This window comes from Myxine glutinosa, chromosome 5, assembly GCF_964187855.1.
Source record: "Myxine glutinosa chromosome 5, kmMyxGlut1.1, whole genome shotgun sequence".
NCBI classification, from domain to species: domain Eukaryota; kingdom Metazoa; phylum Chordata; class Myxini; order Myxiniformes; family Myxinidae; genus Myxine; species Myxine glutinosa.
This window is the reverse complement of record NC_136265.1, coordinates 23,543,963-23,565,537: the sequence shown is the minus strand read 5'-3', so window position 1 is coordinate 23,565,537 and position 21,575 is coordinate 23,543,963. Positions and strand designations below refer to the sequence as shown.

At 35.9% G+C, this 21,575-nt stretch overlaps 2 protein-coding genes across 3 annotated transcripts in view; one reads left to right on the top strand and one right to left on the bottom strand.

The window, feature by feature from the left end:
- Positions 1–21,575, top strand: part of LOC137427849 (transmembrane channel-like protein 7) — a 105,692-nt gene that overhangs the window by 39,930 nt on the left and 44,187 nt on the right. For both annotated transcript variants that reach the window (XM_068117622.2, XM_078777724.1), the window contains exons 6-7: positions 16,079–16,227; positions 19,894–20,041. In XM_068117622.2, the coding sequence (XP_067973723.1) occupies positions 16,079–16,227; positions 19,894–20,041 (297 nt within the window). The remainder of the gene's footprint in view (positions 1–16,078; positions 16,228–19,893; positions 20,042–21,575) is intronic.
- Positions 1–21,575, bottom strand: part of LOC137427844 (transmembrane channel-like protein 5) — a 169,982-nt gene that overhangs the window by 111,054 nt on the left and 37,353 nt on the right. The window lies entirely within an intron of this gene.

Sequence of the window (21,575 nt, the reverse complement as noted above, 5' to 3'; positions counted from 1 at the left end):
CCTTTTGTGTTAGAAAATCTTTATCTAAAAAATACTCTGAAAGACATGGAAACTCTTTTAGATTTTGAACCAAGTTAGCCAATGGACTTGCCATGAATTTAAATGTATCAAGAAATCTGATATGAGTAATAGGAGATGTGTGAATTGTTTTTGTGAATGAAATGTATTTCTGATCCGTGTTTGGAATTGCTGAGATACTTCCAGAAGTCTTTGAGAGTTCCTTGATAAATAGATGTGTATCATAATGAGCGTTGTTATGAAGAAAGACAGGAATGAAAGAGGGGAGTTGATAATTAATATTACAACTTTGATGAGCCGGACCTCTATATTTACCAGTGAGATGACAATGGTCTCTAACCTTTCGACCTTTACCAATTTTCTCCTCACAAATATGACAGACATTGTTTTTTATAAATTCCCTTTTTTCTTTACTTGTTAAGGACATTGGTTTATTGGTTTCTCTCATTATCTTGGTTAATCGAACACAGTCTTTTTCTAGTCGTTTCACAAACTCCTCTGGGGTATTTGAGCCTCTATACATCTCTAACTTGTTATATTTATCACCAACGGATGATTTGATATAATAACAAAAACCACAAGGAGTATGTTTTTGATATTTATTTGTGTATGATTCTTTTGGATCTGGAGAAGCAGTATCAATTTTTTCTAAAATACTTTCAAAATCAGCATATATAACAAATGGATGTTTTATTGTTTTCTTTTCATCTTTGAATGTGATCTTTGAGTCTTTTTTAGGCATGTTGATTACCGTTGATTTATGTTCACCACAATAATTTGAATGTTTATCTAATCTTTCTTGTGTATGGAAGAAGTTAAGACAACGCATACAAATATATATTTTATTTGTTCTTTTACATACTTGTGGTTTTATTAATTTAGCAATATCTTTGATGTATGTATAATGTGAATTTTCCTCTGAATTAAAATATAGAAGATTAATATGAGTTTGTTTACAATTGTCAGAAAGCTTTAAAACCTGAATGTTGTTTGTTTCTGTTAGACCATAAACATTAACTGATAAATTATTCATCTTTTCAAATTTAGGAATATCATTTAAAGTCATCGGAAACTTTAGATCTTTCGTATTTAATGTATTCTCATATTTTTTATAATGAGATATTCTTTCATCATGAAAATGTGGAGGATGTAAGTGTGCTAAAATAGACCAGAGAAAACATTTATTGTCTTTATTTTTGATATTGATAACTGCTTTTCTATTTTTGATAACACTGGGTAAATCAATGTAAGAAGAAGCTTTTAGAGGATCTGATTTAAGAATATGAATGTCTATGTAAATAATTTTTCCTATATTGAATCCACTTCCTACGATTGAATTATCCACATCTTGCTCTTGTTTAATAAGTTCATCATAGACTCCTGATGTTTTAAAATCTTGATATGAAGATATAAAGTGTGGCTCAGTTCTCATGTATGGTGTATCTATAACTCCTTTATCCTTTGTCATTTCTAATTTTACCCCCATATAAAATTTAAGTGGTTTCATTTCTTTTAGTGTTTTTTCAATCAATGTTTGAACAGCAGGTTTGACTATTTCTACAGCATCAACTATAGACTTTGGTTCGGGAGGTTTGAAGTTAAAGATTCCAATCCTGATATGTCTTTTGAAAGCACCATCAGTATTTTTAATAGTAAACAATTTTGACAAGTGTTTGTTAGTTTTAAGATGGGCTTTAAACCCCTTCTTGAGGATGGTTGTTTTACAGACCTTACAATGTTTTGTTTTAGGTGGAAGAGGGGAAAGTTTGTTAAGAATGTTGTATGTATGTTTTGCGGTGAGAATATGTTGTTTATAATATTTTACTTCCTTCTCGCAAGTATCACAATAAACCATATTTATAGCGTGAGAAAACGTGGTGTTTTATATATATCACTGTGCTTAAAATAAAACACTTTTGAGCTTTACAGCTCCGTTTTATATATATCGCTGTGCTTAAACGAAAACACTTTTTCACTCAGAATCATCGAAGTCATAACTATCACATGAATACTCAGAATCATACTCAGAGTCATCAATAAAGCTACTCTCATAACTATCATTTGAGCACAAACTATTAGTATCATAACTATCATCTGTGTTCAATGAAATACTATCATCACCATCGTCCGAGTTCAATGAAATACTATCATCACTATCGTCCGAGTTCAATGAAATAGTAAAATCTTCACTGCTGTAATGACTCATATTTAATTAGCAGAAAAAACCTTTCCATCGATACCAATATACTTTCTTTCATTAACGGATTCAATCTCTACATTTTTAATATCAAAAGTTATCTTTAAATAATCTCTAACTATCATAGAACGAAATGACATTTCACCAGAAATATTAACATCATTCATTTTACTTAGATCTACACCCTTTGGATTATTAAAGTAAATACAAATTTCTCCACGAGTATTGTTGATGGTCTTATCATTCTTTTTCAAAGTATCGTGGTCAATCACTTTTTCAAGCTTTGAATAAATTGCCAGGAGTAGAGGAGAAACTTTTGTTAGATTTACTTTAATGGATGTCTTTCCAGGTATAGTTAGAGCTCTTCCTTTAAATGAAATAGAGGGGCTCATGTTATTTTCCATAACTGGTTTTACCCAAAAATTTCCATATTTATCTTTGTTCAATTTAACATCTTTGACATATTTTTCTATATCTTTCACCGAAGTAGAGATTGATTGAAATTTGTCTTTTGTGCTTTGAAACATTGTATTTATTAATGAATAAACTTGCATTTAGTTTAAGTAAAAATTTACCACATAAATATGATAAGTTCTGAAGGATATTTAGAATTTCCAGACTCTCCATATGATAAATTAGAGAATTGTCCGGCTTGTGATAGAGTGGGGCTTAATGATGAGGATTCATATAAACAATGTTTATTCTGTGATTATATTCTAATTAATGATAATAAGAAATATAAAAAAACATATAACTCTTTTAAATTAGAACCAAAAATGAATTACTTTACAAGATTAATAAGAGAGATGAATGTTAAGCATTATGGTGATAATACACCATTTCTTACAAGGAAAGAGACTCTTTGTATTGAGGAAATGTATAAGGGTTTAATGATATTTATTATTCAAAATAATTTTAATGGAAATGTTAATACAAGATACTACATAAATAAAATAATGAATTATTTTGAAATTAAACCCGAACTCAGGATAAAATATAGAGTTTCTAAAATAGCTCAAAAAAAGTTGGATGACTTGTTTTCCAAATATATAAATGAATGATTTTTTACCCGTTTGGGAAAATAAGATAAAATTTAATAACCATAAAAACATTCCAAATTCATTGAGATGTCTAATAGTTGGTTCAAGCGGATGTGGAAAAACCTGTTTGCTTTTAAAGATGCTCCTTACCCCCAACTTTTTAGATTATGATAATTTAATAATTTTTACAAAGTCAAGTTTTCAACCCGAGTATCAACTACTCTCACAGGGTTTTAATGCAGGTCTTAAAAAGGAAGACATTATCGGTTTATTTAAACTTCAAAACAAACTAAATGATTATAACATTGAGGATATAATACAACTATTTTGTGATACACAGAAACCTAAACCAAAACCCATAACTTGTATTCTCAGTGATAATACGGATGATATACCTTCACCTCAAGATTTAGATAAATCAAAAAAGAACCTCGTCATCTTTGATGATTGTGTTAATGAGAGAAACCAAACAGTAATGGATAGCTACTATACAAGAGGGAGACATTCTTCTTGTAATTGTATTTATCTTAGTCAGTCATATTTTCAACTCCCTCGACGCTCAATAAGAAACAATGCTAATACTTTTATTTTATTTAAGTTAAATTCAATAGATGTAAATAATTTTTGGAGAGATAATTGCTCTACGTTATGTAGTAAAAAAGAATTTGAAAATTATATGAAACACACGATTGGAAAATATAAATATATTGTTGTGAAACAAGATGAGATATTAAAGGATGTATTTTTATTTTAAACATAATTACATATATAAATGACAACAATTATTATTAACCTTGTGGGTAAATCTGCTTCTGGAAAGAACTTTCATAAATCTAAACTCTTGAATAGTAAAAATGAAAAGATTGTAAGTTTTTTAAAAAAACACCCTATGATTCGTTTTGTGAGTACTACAACCAGAGCAAAGCGACCAGGAGAAGTAGAAGGGAAAGATTATTACTACATTTCAATGGAGGAACATATGCGATTGAGGAACGAAGGTCAAATATTTGAGGAGGTCTCTCTTGGTTCTACAAAATATTCACATTGTAAGAGTGAGTTAAATAAAGTAAAATCTAATGGTCTTGGGATTTTAGAAACTAATCCTGAAGGAATGAGACAAATTATTAAACAATTGTGTGGTGATGGAGTTAAGATTTTATCATTCGGTTTTGATATCGATGAGGAGACTCAACGCAAACGTATGAAAAGCAGAGATACAAGTATTAGTGAAGAAGAAATAACAACTCGTATTAATACCAATAAAGAATATGATGAAATATTTAAAGAAAAGGATTTATTTCAACACATTTACTGTAATGATGAAGAAAAGGAAAATTTTCCCATTGACCTTTACAATTCATTAAATGATATTTTTCAATACTAAATGAATGCTGAAGAAAGAGCAAGAAAGTTTAAGGAACATCAAGAGTTGGTTTCAAAAGTTGTAAAGCAACAGGAAGAGATAAAGAAGAAACGGAGACAGAAACTAACTGGTGAAGAAGCCTTTGAAAGAAAACAAGAGAAATTTTTTAAACCGCTTTTAAAAACTCAACACCCTACAGTTCCCACAGTAGAATTTACTCCGAAAAAACTTCAAATGCTCAAAGATTTTAGTCAGATAACAAAACAAGAACTTGGAAAATTACAATATAATGATGAAGAATTATTTCAGAAACTTGAGGAGGTAAATCAACCCCCTAATTATGTAGTGGAAGCTCTTCAAAACAATGAATATTTGGCAGATTCAAAAACCAGAGCAGGTCTCATTCCAACAGAAGAACCAGCAGTGTTTCATCTTGTGGAAGAAAAGGTATTGATATTTAATGATGAATTGATGTTCTTGAGTTCTACTCAACCAAATGTTAAATTAACTCCAAGATTAATGTTTCTTCTAACAAACCCCGGATTCAGCGGTTCAAAATATTTTGAGGAACCACTTGATATGGAAAGAGAGGAAGATAGGGTATATATTGAGTTGCTAAATGCACTTGATTATGGAGTTTCTGTTGCTGGTAAAAGTAAGAAGAATGAGAAGGAGAAACATATTATTGATGCTTTAAGTAAGCTTGGTTCGGGTGTTAGTTTTCTTCCAAATGACCCATCACAATTAGTCAATAGGCTATTATTGTTGTTAGGTAGTAAGAAGGCTGGAAACAACAATTGTTTTAATGAATCCTCAGCCATTTTAGATCAGTTGATGAACATGAAAATAATTAATAAATGTCAATACAAAGATATTTTATTAGATATTAAATAAGATGAGAAGCACAATTCTTAGTTTTAATTTCACAACGAGCGATTACACAGCTTCATTCCCTTACCCACTACAACTTGACCCCCTTACCTCATATGAGGCATCTTTGTTGTCAATGGAAACTTACAATACCCTTTTTAATATCACAGAGAAAAACAACAAGTTTAGTTATAATCCAGGAAGTGGATATAAAACTATAACCGTTTCACCTGGAGCTTACGAGATTTCTCAAATATCTTCAGAAGTCTCTCGCCTTATGAAAGAAAAAGGTGATGAACCAAAAAATATTGTAATAGATATTCAAAAACACACTTCAAAATCAACTATTAAACTTAAAAATAATTATAAAGTTGATTTCACGATTGAAAATTCGTTTAGAGAGCTATTGGGTTTCTCTTCAAAAAAGATTGAAAATAACGGGACGTTTTACAATGATAATGTTATCCAAATATCCTCCGGTATAAATTCAGTATTAATTCATTGTGATTTGATTGATGGTGCTTATAACGATGGAATAAGAACAAATACAATATTTTCATTCAGTGCATACTCAACCCCGATTGGTTATAAATTTAATATGGAACCAAAAAATCTTGTCTATTTACCTGTGTCAGGAAAAACCATATACAGAGTAAATTTTAGGATAACCGACCAAGATAATCGTATGATATCCTTTAATGATGAAATTATATCCATCAGAATTCACCTACGTGAAGTTTTTCAATAAATAAATAATGGTTATTGTGAGAAAACACGATTTGGGAAAATATAAAATAATTACAGGGGATGGGATGTTCCTTTCACCATACTATACAAGGTATGTGGGTAGAGGATACTATAAACCAAAGAGACAACGGGGTGTGGGACATCAATTCAGAAATAAAGGAGATGGGATAATTGATACTCTAATGGGTATTGGTTCAACCATCCTTAAACATAAAGACCTAATTGGTTCAACTGCTTCAGCCGTGGGCTCAGTTGCGGGTGCTATAAAGAGTATAAAAGATGCTCAAAAGGAGTCTCATAAATTACAAGCAATCAAAGAAATAAAAAAAGGTAAAACTCAACTATCTTCACAAGAATGACAAAAAATCATTAAAATACTTGGGTCAGGGTTTCAACGATTTTAATACTATATAAATACAAGTATGGAAGCGATTGATAGTATCTATGATTTGGATGATACAATTATCATTTCAAACTCCACAAAAAAGGAAGACTATTTTAAGGTAAATGCTATAACAGGAACAGACTGGAATTCAAACGGAACAAAAAGTTTTGAAATAAATAATCAACAAACTTACTTGAATATAGCTGATAGTTTCTTGCTGTGTAAATTTAAATTCACTAAGGCTGCGAATAATACTAATGCTACACTCGTAAATGATTTCTTCTGGAAAATGTTTGATAGTGTTCGCCTGTATATTGGAACACAAGAGGTTGAAGCGGTTGATTATGTCTCTGCTACATCTGAAATGATGAAATTTACACTATATTCGTTTGGTGATAGAATGGGTAAGGGAGCTGTTGAAGGTTTTATTCCTGATATGTCAACGGGTACAAACACAGACCCTGGTTATAGTCAAAGGAAGGCAATGTATAATGATGACACAAAACCAGAGAATAGTTTTACCGTAGCAGTACCTCTGAAAGGTATATTTGGATTTTGTGATTATGACAAAGTTTTGTATGGTCTTAAAATTAGATTTCAACTACAAAGGAATGATAATGTAAATAGGTTGCTTTTTGGGGTTGAAAATGCTTTTGGAGACAACAATAAATTTGTTATTAATGATTTGTGTTGGTATATCAGTGAATATACTCCTAATCTTAAAACGGGAGATGTTAAATAGAAGACTTAACTCAAAGAAACCGCTAAATGTATCATACCTTAAAAGAAGATGTCAACACGTTAAACTGGAACACACTACCTACACTTGGAATTTGGGTGTTCTTCAAGGAAAGCCACGATACCTCTGGCTCATTTTTTAAAAACCAGATGGAGAGGACGGTACTAATAAGAATAATGCGCTGAGTGATAATGCTAAGGTGAAACAACTTCGGGTTTCTCTTGATGGCACATTTTATCCGCGAGATAGATTGGAAATTGATTGGGAAAAAAATGATTATGCGGAAGCCTACAAGTCCTACCAAAAGGTGTGTGAAAGTAATGGTAATAATGATCCTATTTTGGATATGGTTGCGTTTCAAAAACTTTATACAATCTACGCAATTGACCTGAGTTCTCAAAAGGAAACTATAAAGTCTAATCGAGTGGATACTTCTCTATACATTGAAAGAGGGGAGAGTGAAGAGGTTAATGCATATTGTTTGCTTTTGGAGGAAACAGAATTACAGATTAATACAGATAATGGTGTTATGATTAATATCACATAGGTTTTTTCTCATAAATAAATGGTTGGGGTATATGTTAATCAAATCAATCTTAATAAATTAACATCTTGTATTCAAAATCAAAAGCCTTGTATTATTAATGTTAATACAATTCAAAGAAAAGGAGCTGTAAGAATTGATGTTTTACTCACACACACACAAGTAAAAACACTAAATGATACTGGTTCACTTAAAATTAAAATGACAAAACCTATGTTAAAGAAATATTCAATAGACGAGTCAAGAGGAGGATTTCTCCCGTTTCTAATTCCTTTACTTGCTGGTTTAAGTGCGGCGGGAGCATTGACTGGTGGTATTTCAGCAGCGGTAAAAACTGCTAACGAAAGGAAGGCACAACTAAAAGCTCAAAAAGAATTGGAAAGACATAACAAGGAGTTGGAGAAACAAATTAGTGGAAGTGGTGTAATTGTAGATTTTGCTCAAAAACTTGAAAGTCTACCTGATAAAGCTAGATTGTTGGTTAGAGATATGCTTTCCTCTATCGCTCAAGCGGGTGTTAAACTAACTAAACGGGGTAATGGATTGTATCTTTCTAATAAATAAATGGATAAATGGTTTAAACAATTTGGAAAGAATACAACGTCAAATATAGAACTTACTAAGTATTGTAAAACACTAAAAATTGATAATGTGGTTATTTGTATGAGAGATGAATTAATACATATAAATAAGAATACAAAGAATATTATTATGAATTTAGACACACAGAATGGTTCTCATTGGGTTTGTATTCATAATAGTCAGGATAAATATTATTTTGATAGTTATGGTATGCCACCGCCTGTTGAAGGAATACAATTCTTACAGAATGGTGTTTATCAAACATTTCAAGTTCAAGAAATTAATTCTAAATGTTGTGGTCAATTATGTTTATATGTATTATTTCAACTCAACAATAATGAAATTTTTATGATATCATTTTTAATCTAATATAAATGACTTATGTTGGAAAAGATGGTTCTATCTTTGGAAAATCCTCTCAGGATATTGATTTATCAAATTATTATACAAAGGCACAGGCTGAACGACAAAAATATAGGGTAAGTAAAAATATTAATATGAAGAATACTTATAAATTAATCAATTATCCAAACCCTACAGATGCGAATGACTTAATTAGATTAAGTGATTTATCACAATATATATTTTTAAAGAAAACAGCACGTTTTGTTAAACAAGTAAAATTTACAACCACAACACCTGGTTATACTGACCATACACCTTTCCTCATTGAATTTAACTACCTGCTTACAATTGAATTTTATAAAGAAGGACATATAGTTAATATGCGAATTAATAAATGGGGGTACGATATGCCTGATTTAGGGTATAATTGGTCTTTTTCAATAAACATAGAAGACCTACATGATTTGAATCAGTCTCGTAAAGAAGAATATTATCCACTTGGTGAGGATATGGATTTATGTGGAAGTACAATTAATAAACAACAAATACATGGTTTTAAGAAAAGAAAAATATATGATAGTATAGCGATGGTTAGCATGACAAAGAAGGAAGGTCATGAGATAAGGATAGAAAGCCGAGGAATACAAACCGATTTGGTAGTGGGAAGATGGGGTGGTATTACCTGTCATAATATTAATCTCACATATATTTCTGATACATAAATGGCAGGAAGAAGACTACAAGAGAATTATAATTTTTGTATTCAAGGATACCTACAAGAAAAGGGTGCTCGGTATTACATACCTTATGATTTGGAGCATATACATGGGAATTTTGTCATAAAAAACTGGCCTTATACTGATATTGTTAAACCCACAAATAGAGACTTGTTTAAAGTATTAAATAAAAATGAACTTCTCAAAGTTATGAAATATAAAACTCTTTTAGAAATCGTCAACAAATCTTATTGGTATCCTATTATGAGAAAAATAATTATAGATACAAGAATATCTCAAAATCCAGATGAGTATATGTATAATATTCTTTGGGGTTTAAACTCAAGCAAGGGATGAGGAAGGAGTTGAAGAAGAGAAGGAGAAAAGAGAGAAGGGTGAGAGGGAACAAAGAGAGAGGGAGGAGAGGGAGATGGAAATCAGAGCGATTCAAAAAATAGTGGATGTATTACAGCAAGAAGATCAATCTCAACTCACCGAAGAGGAAAATAAAGAAAGAATGAATGCTGTGAAAATATTGATATCAAAAATTGCTAAGATAAATGAGGAAGGAGTTAAAGAAGAGAAGGAGGAAAGAGAGAAAAAGGAGAAGGAGGAAAGGGAGAAAAAGGAGGAGGAGAGGGAGAAAAAGGAGAAGGAGGAGAGGGAGGAAAGGGAGCAAAGAGAGAGGGAGGAAAAATATAAAAAGATGGAAATCAGTGAGATTCGTAAAAGATTGAGTGTATTACAGCAAATAAATCAATCTCAACGCACCGAAGAGGAAATTAAAGAATTAACAACTCTTATGAAGATAATGGTTTCAAAAATAACAACGTCAATGTCTTCAATTTCAGGGAGGAGATTTAAACGAGAAAGTGGTGAAGAAGAAGAAGAAGAAGGAAAAGATTATGTGATTGATGATGTTGGTGTCATTGACTTTAGTTAGTTTTTATTTGTAAATAAATGGAGGAGAGAGTGAAGGCATTCCTTAAGATTCTTTATGTTTTAAAAATAAAGATTGAAATGTATATGTTGAAAACCAAAAAGGTTTTGATACTCTGTCGGAATTTTTCTGATAAATAAATATGAGTTATTGTCTCAAATGTAAAAAGAAAACTAAATCTAAAAATATCTCTTATGTTAAAGCTAAAAATAATAGAGTTTATCAAAAAGGAATATGTCAAGTATGTGGCTCTAAAAAGTGCCAATTCATCTCTCCTAAAAGAGGAGGAGACATACAAAAGTTTCTGTCAGGAAGTAAATTTACAACAACTGGAATTCCAGGGGAATTACACCTTCCAGGGTATTCTTTCTGTGGTCCAGGAACAAACTTGGATAAAAGATTAGATGAGGCTGACAATCCTAAACCTTGGTCTAAACCTACAAATAGGGTTGACGAAGTGTGTATGAAGCATGATATTGCTTATGGGAAAACCACTACGTTGACTGAAAAACATAAAGCCGACAGCGAAATGTTGTATAATTTGTCTTTGATACAAAATCCAACGTTGAGAGAGAAAGTTGATAGGTTTATTGTGAGAAATTTGATAAATGCTAAATTGAAACTTGGTCTTGGTTATTCCTCAAAAAACTATTAGGCTCTAATGATGTCATCAAGACTGAGGAGCTTTTGGCTGAAGAATTACACAAACCTATAATCACAAAGTTTAAAAGAAGGAAGGTTTATTCCAAAGACACCGACCACATATGGTCCGCTGATTTAATTGAATTGAATAATGACAGGGGATACAGGTATGCTTTAACCGTTATTGATTTGAGGAGTAGATTTGCCTGGGTTGTCCCTTTAAAAAATAAAAGGGGTGATACTTTAATGTTAGCCTTTAAGCTAATATTTGATCGGGATAAAAGGAAACCAAAGAAGTTATGGACTGATGAGGGAACAGAGTTCTATAACAAAATATTCATGAAATTTCTAAAGGGGAAGGGTATTAAATTATACAGCACCTTTAATGAAGGAAAGGCAGTTGTTATTGAGCGTTTTAATCGTACTTTAAAAGAGAAATTATATAAAAAATTCACACAACTCGGTTCTCAAAAATGGGTGTATTTAATTCAGGATATTGTAGATAATTACAATAATACAGTTCATTCATCAACAAAATCAAAACCATCAGAAACATTTACAAAATTAGAATATGAAAAGGAGATTAATTTGAGAAAGCCCAAGTTCAAAGTTGGTGATATTGTAAGAATATACAAATGGAAAAGCCATTTTGAGAAAGGTTATACAAAGAGATGGACTAATGAATTATTTAAAATCGTTGATGTAATGGCTACAAACCCTTGGACCTACAAATTATATGATTTAAATGGAGAAGAAATCTTGGGTTCATTTTACTCACACGAATTACAAAAAACACAAGTAAGCAGATAATACCCTTGAAAATAATAAATAAATAAATAAAATGTAATGGGGATACGTTTTTAAATCTGTGAACCCCAAACACAGAATCCCACAACTTTTTAGTTGAGGCTTAATTTTTGTGTGTGTATAATGGGGATACGTTTTTAAATCTGTGAACCCCAAACACAGAATCCCACAACTTTTTAGTTGGGGCTTAACTTTTGTGTGTGTTTAATGGGGATACGTTTTTAAATCTGTGAACCCCAAACACAGAATCGCACAACGTTTCAGTTGGGGCTTAACTTTTGTGTGTGTATAATGGGGATACGTTTTTAAATCTGTGAACCCCAAACACAGAATCCCTCAACTTTCCAGTTGGGGCTTAACTTTTGTGTGTGTGTGTATGTGTGAGTGAGTCATAATAATATACAAACCCTAACCCAACCCCATCCCTAGCCCAACCCCATCCCTAACCCAAACCCATCCCTAACCCAAACCCATCCCTAACCCAACCCCATCCCTAACCCAACCCATCCCTAACCCAACCCCATCCCTAACCCAACCCCATCCCTAACCCAACCCAATCCCATACCCAATCCCATCCCTAACCCAACCCCATCCCGAACCCAACCCCATCCCTAACCCAACCCTAACCCAACCCCATCCCTAACCCAACCCATCCCTAACCCTCACATTCAAAATCCCAACCCTAACCCAATCCCATCCCTAACCCAACCCCAACCCTAACCCTCACATTCAAAATCCCAACCCTAACCCAACCCCATCCCTAACCCAACCCCATCCCTAACCCTCACATTCAAAATCCCACCCAAACCCTAACATAATCTTTCTTTTCTTCTTTTTTTAAATACGTATTTCTTTTTTTCTTTTTTCCTCTTCCGCCAATTCTGTCTTTCAAGGCTTTCAAGTTTGAAGAAGTAGAAATGGGAAGAAAGAATTTTCCAGCATTTTCTTCCTCGAACTTTCTTGATATTGCTTAAATCAAGCGTCATTAAATAAAGAACATTGTTCATTGCTTTAGAATCCAAAGAGTCTCCAAGAGGAACCCCACAGGTAGAGTCTCCAAAATAAAACCAACTTTCCAAGTTCCCAAGGTATAACCACATTCCTGTTGAGCCTCCAAGATAGGTATCACATTCCGAGTCATCAAAACAAAACCCCCATTCCGAGTCTCCAAAAATATAACCATCTTTCCAAGTCCCCAAGGTAGAACCACAATTTTCAGAAATATTGGGGGTTTCCGTGATAAGTCTCACATAGTATAACTGCGGACCATCAGGGAAAACTTCCCTTTCCCAATTTTTTAGGGTTTATATGATGTGTCTCACATAGTATAACTGCGGACCATCAGGGAGAACTCTCCTTGCCCAATTTTTTAGGGTTTCTATGATGTGTCTCACATAGTATAACTGCGGACCATCAGGGAGAACTCTCCTTGCCCAATTTTTTAGGGTTTCTATGATGTGTCTCACATAGTATAACTGCGGACCATCAGGGAGAATTCCCATTTCACAATTTTTTTGGGTTTCTATGATGTGTCTCACATAGTATAACTGCGGACCATCAGGGAGAACTCCCCTTTCCCAATTTTCAGAAATTTGTGGGTCTCCAATGTATGACTTGTATTCTGGCTCATCAAGGTCGAACTTGTTCAGTGGGTTTTGTTTTGATAACTCACAACAAATATCATCATGGTAAAACTCTTTTTCAGGATTTTGTGGATCTCCAAGGTATAACTCTTTGGCTGGGTCATCAAGGTAGAACTCGTTCTGGGGGTCTTGGTTGTTCAAAATGTCTTCAAACAAAAAAATAACTTCATCCCAAGTTGTGTTAAAAGCAGAATTTTCATTTTGTATCTCAGATACAATTTCCTGTGAAAGAAAATAACAATGTATTAATTTAATACAATATTTTTATTTGTATAAATCAAGCTCTATGAATATTAAAATAAACTTTGTTAACTCTTACACGAGTCTCATCGAAAAAAAAAAAAAAAAAAATTAATAATTAAATTAATAATTAATTAAATAAATAAATAAATAAATAAATAAACAAACATACCTCCATTGATAAGAGGTTCGAGTCCAGTTCATCAATCTGAAGGTTGAGTTCTACACAGGTAGTAGGACTCCAAGGAATAGCAAAGTTATCCCATTCCATTTCGGCATAGTAGTCCATTCTCAAGTGAAGCAGAAAGCGTGTTTGAAAAAGCCTGTGTGGTCGGTGCCTTTTATAAGGACTGGGTGTGTCATTTCCTGTGGAAATTCCCTGGGCGTGTCTTAACTGGAAATGATGTGATGGGAATTCCCTGAAAATGATGTAATGTATTACCTGGAAATGATACAATGCTAAAGAGTTTATAAAGTGGGTGGGGCTTAGCAAAAAGTGGGCGGGGCTTCGCAAAAAATGGGCGGGGCTTCGCAAAAAGTGGGCGGGACTTAACAAAAGGGGCGGGGTTTACCAAAAAGTGGACGGAGCTTAACAAAAGGTGGACAGAGCCTACCAAAAAGTGTGTGGCACTGGAGGCGCTCAAACAAGAACATTGAGGGAGGTTTACCATTTTATCTTAGCTCAGTTAAAATATCTTAATAAAGAACCAAACTCAAACATATTTTTTGTTAATATATTAGATGGTGAAGAGAGTGGCAAGAGAATTAAATTATTTCCCACGCATAAACAAATATTTGTAGGGTCGTTGTTTGAGTGGGTCAAAGATGATTCACCAGATGATATTAAGAGTAAAAGGTTAAAAGGTCCATAAGGTCAGAAGGATCACAGGTTCACACAGAAGGACCATTGTTTAAGTGGTCTAATGAATAAGGATAACATGTCAAAAGGTTAGAAGGTTCGTAAAGAACAGGGTGAGAGAAATAGAGGTGTTTAGGGGCAATGAGGGAGGGGAAAAATTAACATGTAAGTCAATGGGAAAATGAGAGTGTCCCAGAAGCAACATATATACACTACTGGGGTGCTTCCTGTTGGGTTATTTCTGGTGAAAGGGGCACTTCCTGTTGGGTTATTACTGGTGAAAGGGGTGCTTCCTGTTGGGTTATTGCTGGTGAAAGGGGTGCTTCCTGTTGGGTTATTGCTGGTGAAAGGGGTGCTTCCTGTTGGGTTATTCCCCATGAGAGCAGTGCTTCCTGTTGGGTCATTGCCCATGAGAGGAGCACTTCCTGTTGGGCCATTTCCCATGAGAGGAGCGCTTCCTGTTGAGTTATTGCTGGTTATTGTGGGTTATTGCTTGACATAACTTGACATAACTAAATGGGGTAACATGAACCCCCACTTTCTTATTTCCAACCCACCTTCGACCTAAAGGGGCTGTATGTGGCATGCAGAACACCTCAGTACATATCACCTTTTTTGGGGGCACTTTGTGCAGAATAACTCATGCAGGTGTTGTATTGCAGGTGTGGTGGGCTTGCATCGCAGTATACCATCCCTCAGATGGATGCTCGACTGGTGTTCCATCTGCTAGCATTTGTTGGTGGAGGTTGAAGATCCCATTTTTTGGGGAAATTTTGAATTTTTTCCTTTTGAAAATGACTAGGCCGTTGTGTTCTCGTATTTTCACCAAATGCTTGGGCTAAAATATCTCTTTCGCAAAGTGAAGGTGAATTTATTGCTGGCACCCTGGCCAAATTACAAATTACTGCCTGAATCACTGCATTCAGTCGAATGTCAGACAGAACCGGCCAGTTCATGAAAGACTTGGGCCAATAAACCTCTCCCTCACTGACCCCACAAGAAGGTGGGGTTAATTGGGGCCCATAAGGAAGTAAGAGTAGATTCTTACTGCATGGACTTGTGTCATGATGCCAAGTGGCCTAACCCATGTCGATGATCAAAGTTAGGCGATACACTGATGTACAAATGGGGATTGGCTGGCTATCCTTTTTCGTCAGAAAGGTGATCGAATTTTACTTATCATTTGTAAGTTAACCTACAGCAGTTTATATATTACCGAACTCACAAACCGCTCTGGTTGATATATCGATGCCACTTGACGCAAGTAGATAGTTCCGACACATAAGATGGAAGATAGACATTAAGATTGATCCTGGCAATGATATCATGCTGATGTCGATTACCTTTGCAGGTCTGTTGATAGATTGCAATGATCTTTGTGTTTGTTGGCCACACTGCCAGGGCATCCTGGAACTCACATTCCTCTTCTACGGAACGTACGCGCCGTTGACCGGAAGCCTCTGGAATGGCATGGAATACTCCCTGGTGATGGCGTATCTCTTCGTCCCACCTGCCTGCCTCTTCTTCAGCCTTGTGTGGATGTTAAAAAGGTCTGCCAATCATTCCATACGCTCTCCACAGTTATCATGGATTCTATTGTAACCTTGCTGGCTTTTCTTCTTGCTTTACACATCCAAACCATAAGAGTAGTTCATCCGTGGAATGGTCTCCCTGGAAAGGTAGTGGCATCAGAAACAGTGGATAAGTTTAAACTGGAATTAGATAGGTACCTAGTAGCATTGGTGATAGAGGGGCACGTGGACATTGAGAGGACTGATGTAGTTTAGTTCTGGATGGGTGGTGTATAAACTGGTAGCGGTTGTGATGTCTGTGAGAGGATCTCATTAAAAGGTGAACGCGCTGTCGATGTTTGTTCGTATCGCATCAAATTCCACAAGAAAAAACAAAAATAAATATTGTGTGCATGGGTATGCATATTGTCGTGTGACTACCCTGTGTGGTGAACACCGCAGGGTGACACATATGACCAAACGAGCTTAACACTCCGAAGCGTTTAATTCAATGGCGGACCTTTGTTACACGCGAGGGAAAGGAGGCAGAAAGCTTACAATCACGAGTCCACCTGATGTCCGCGACCCTGCAATAAATCAACTCAAACCAACACGGAATTAAAATGTACAAAAATACCGGATTTATTAAAGAAAATGCTGGTAACAAAGAAAACACGATAAAACTACATTCCTAATTGGAGCGCTTCCACACAGACCTTAATACAGACAAAGGATAAAATAACTGGAAAACAAATACGTGTAGTTTGTGGCACTTATCTCAAATCGGCTAGTGTATCTCGTCAGGAATTGTCAAAGATCGTCTGAGGCCTTGGCGGGAACCGCACGCTTTGCTGCGCAGCGCGTGGGTGGGAAAACCAGGCCTCCATGCACAGTCCGCTCTTCCAGCTGTGCTTATCTTCGTCATCCTCGCACAGGAAACCGCAGCTCTCGGTCTGCAGTTCTTCCTCCTCACAATCACTATGAAGATGTTGGAACACGACTGTCCATGATAAATCTCCCTTGCGCAAGACCAGCCAAAAAGCAACCGTTCGCTATGGGATCCAGACTGAGAAGAAGCGAGAAGAGAAAATGTCCGCCATTTCAACTATTTTGTACTTGAGGCTCTGACGTCATCCCCACGACGTCTTGGTGTCCGCTCCTATCAGTGAGTCCCATCTTACCAGTGCTTGTGCCAATCAAATCCCGGTCCAATCACTGCTCTTTGGGGAGTGGCTCATGGCCCTGCCTGTGCCTGTGCGCTCACCAAGTCGATGTTGTTTGTGGTAGTGCTTGATACCTGGTTTCCGGTTGGTTTTTAATTGGTGCCATTAATTATGGTGTTGATTGCTTAGCTTGGCTATGGTGAGTAGTGCGGTGTCATAAGGAACACAGGAAAATATACAAAGGCAATTTTTTTTTTTTTTTTTTTGTATACTGAATCGAGGCTCGTGAAAGAGCTAACATTTATTTCACAAACAAATCAACCAGACAAACAAAATACACAAAAAGAGGGAGCGGAAGACAAGATGGGGAGAGAAGGGGAAGCACACATTACATACAGGGGATTAATTTACCCATAATCCCTAGCGAATTAACAAACCCCACCCCTCTCATGGGGACGAAGATACACTTACACCACATCTGGTCCAAACAAATTTCCTACATCAAGGTATCTTCTTCTTCATGACAGTCGGAGCACACACACTACCTATGCATGCTACCTGGACTACGGCATTACCTACTCCCTATAAACGTAACAATATATATACAGACTTGGCATTAAATATGGAATATTTTTTTTGTGGGGGTGTTCTTACTTTTCAAGATGTCTTAGAACCAAAAGTTCATTGGAATTATGTTGAAATTATTCTAGATTTTGTTAATGTGACCTTTAAAAGAAACAAAAACCACATTTGACATTTTGAAGCAAATAAATTGATCCTTGAAAGTGATGTAAACTGATATCGAACTCAATTCACGGACAGTACTGTGTTAAACTTCTGTGCGTTTTCCAGAAGTATCTCTTTATTTTGCACATTAGCCAAAAATTTTTTTTTACAAAAACAAAAGTTAAATTACGACTGGGATTACGGACAGTAAAATTACAGTTCAGTACTTCGTGTAACCCCCACGAGCATTCAGGAGACAACGTACATGTTGAGGCATGCTGTTCACGAGATTTGCCAAGGTTTGGACAGGAATCGCTTGCCATGCAGTTACAATAGCCTGCTGCAATTCACGCACAGTGGTGGGCTGCTGGTCCAAGTTGTCGATTTGATGCGTTAATTCTGCCAACAAGTTCTCTATCGGATTCATATCTGGGGACAGGGCAGGCCACTCCATATGCTCTACACCATGGTCAGCAAGAAAGTGTTGGATCATGCGAGCACGATGAGGCCGTGCATTGTCATCGTGGAAGACAAAGTTTCCTCGAAAGGCTGCACGAACAAATGGAAGCAATGTTTCTTCCAGAATGGCCCTGTGCTTGAACTGGTTCAGGTTTCCTTTCAGAACAACCAGGTCAGTTTTGCCCCCTGCATGAAAAGCAGCCTAAATGGTCACCCCACCACCTCCAGCTTGGACTCTTGGCACTATACAATCTTCGTTGTAGGCTTCATGCACTTGTCTGCACACTCGGACGCGGCCATATTGACGATAGACCAGAAATCTAGACTTGTCACTGAAGATCACGTGATTCCAGTGTCCTGGCTGCCATTGATGGTGCTCTCTGGCCCACTGCAATCGGCGCTGGTGGTGTTGTCTGGTCAGACGTGGCTTTCTCAGGGGACGCCTGGCACGATAGCCTGCTTGAACCAGTCGTTTGTTGACTGGCCTTCTGGATACAGGCACATTTGTCAGTTGCTGCCACTCAGCCCTAAGCCGATTAGCTGACTTGGTACGGCCATTGCGGACTAACCGGTGCAGCTGGTGATCATCCCTCCTTGTGGTTCTGCGGGGACGTCCTGACCTCGGTATTGGAGTAGGGACACCCCTCTGAGCATTTCGTTTCAGGATCTTTGACACCTGACCTTGAGTGATGCCATACTGCCGAGCAATAGCACGCTGTTTCATGCCGGAATTTCGTAAAGCCACCACTAAATGACAAACAGCATTGTCGAGTTGACGGACCATCTCCAGGGGAAGCGGCAGTGCGAACCCCCACCCCCAGCCAGTGCGAACGCAGACTACAACAACAACACCTCCATACATATATATGTGTGTGTATATATATTTCAGGGTTGGAGAACCCAGTATGTATTCATTTGATATATATATATACTTATATCAAATGAATACATACTGAGTTCTCCAACCTTGAATTGAATAAATAAACAATTACTCAACGTTTCCGTTAACAACAGGTTACAAGCCACATGGGTCCGCTCACCTTTCTCAAGAGTGATAAAAATCATCACAAAATACCCAAAGGTGGGGGTAGGCAAAGCTGAACTTTAATGAGACCCTCACTCTACCGCACATTGGCACGTGCCCACTATATTGATACCGTTCAGTTGCAGTGACTGGGATAAATGGCCTCCTCCTACATCTAATTTACCTGCACACTTTTGCATTGCACCAATTCGTGGTAAATTCAGTTGGGTAGGCCAATTGTCTGGTTGACCACCTTGTGTATTGTGGCCTTGGCGGCCCCATGAAGCTGCAAAAATGACGTTTCTGCTTTTGATGTCTCGTTTGCTCACACAGGCTGGCTCTGGGCCTAAAGCGAAGCATCGTGGGGCTGGAGCAAAGACCCTGCCCATTTAGTAGACTACTCTTCACTGGCTGGGACTTCTGTCTTCGCGAAGATAAAGCTGCGCTGCTGCACAAGCATGGCCTCGGCAGTCAGATACGGGTATTGTACTGCATGTTCAAACCAAAGATAAAACTTAATGAGCCATGAATCCATGAATGTGACAAACGTTTTAAAACCGTACGATTAAACACATGGTACAGCTTCCTCAAACGCTACTTTGTCAAAACAAATGGAACATCTTAGGGATGGCCAACGTCACAAAGTTGGGTTTGAATTGCAATGCAAGATTGGTAAGACCAATAACTGCCAGTGGTTTCAGCAATACCTTATAAGAATTAAAAACGATGCATGCTCCCAAAGTGGAGAACCTTTCCACCAGAATAAAGACCTACAGCTTTATTAGACAAGGAGGACCCGACAGTGCAAACTACAGTATTCTCTTAATTTAATACACTTATTCATGGCTGCCTAAAGCGTGTGCATCATTGACACAGTTAATGCTGACGAGCAGATCCTTCTGTGTACAGAGGTTATTTGCAACATTGTGGAAGAGTAAGGTTACTGGTTACTGCTGCCATCTGGTTGGCTCGAACGTCATTACAAGGTCCAACTGGCCTGCAAACAACGCCCTGACAGAAATATGGTCTGGGTACAATATAATGGAGATTTTGGCCAATTCGTTATCCTTTTAAATTATACATATATATGGCCATGGTTTTAATGAATATGTTACATATGCTTGCTTTGGGTTGGAAATAAAAGATTGTGGTAGATTTATTGACAAAATATAGTTAAAAACGTATTTTTACATATTTATATACACTAGTACACCCGCTAACTACTGGGGGGGGGGGGGGGGGGGGGGGAGGCAGGGTCATTCCTCTTTGGGGTATACAGATTACAGTCGATCTATGGTTTGGTCTCAAATACATTGGGTGTGTGTTCATTTACCAAGTTTGTTGTGGAGAGATCGCCAAGCGGTTTAAGCATTCGAGCAAGCACTCCATTCAAAACCCTTAATGAACGGCTGCCTTGGCAAGCGCTAGCTAGCTGCTTGGTAAATGAGCACAACCCGAGTTTCCTCCCTTTCGTTTTGAACAGAAAGAGCAAGTTTCAAAAGTTCACTTCGAAAAACTATATCGAGAATACAAATATTCTAGAATACAACTATTTATTAATCCAGAATACAAATATTTATTAATCTAGAATACAAATATTTATTAATCTAGAATACAAATATTTTTAATCTGCAATACAACTATTTATTAAGCCAGAATACAACTATTTATTAAGCCAGAATACAAATATTTATTAATCTAGAATACAAATATTTATTAATCTAGAATACAAATATGTATTAATCTAGAATACAAATATTTATTAAGCCAGAATACAAATATTTATTAAGCCATATTTATTAATCTAGTATACAAATATTTATTAATCTAGAATACAACTATTTATTAATCGAGAATACAAATATTTATTAATGAAGAATACAACTATTTATTAATCTAGAATACAAATATTCATTAAGCCAGAATACAAATATTTATTAAGCCAGAATACAAATATTTATTAATCTAGAATACAAATATTTATTAATCTAGAATACAAATATTTATTAATCTAG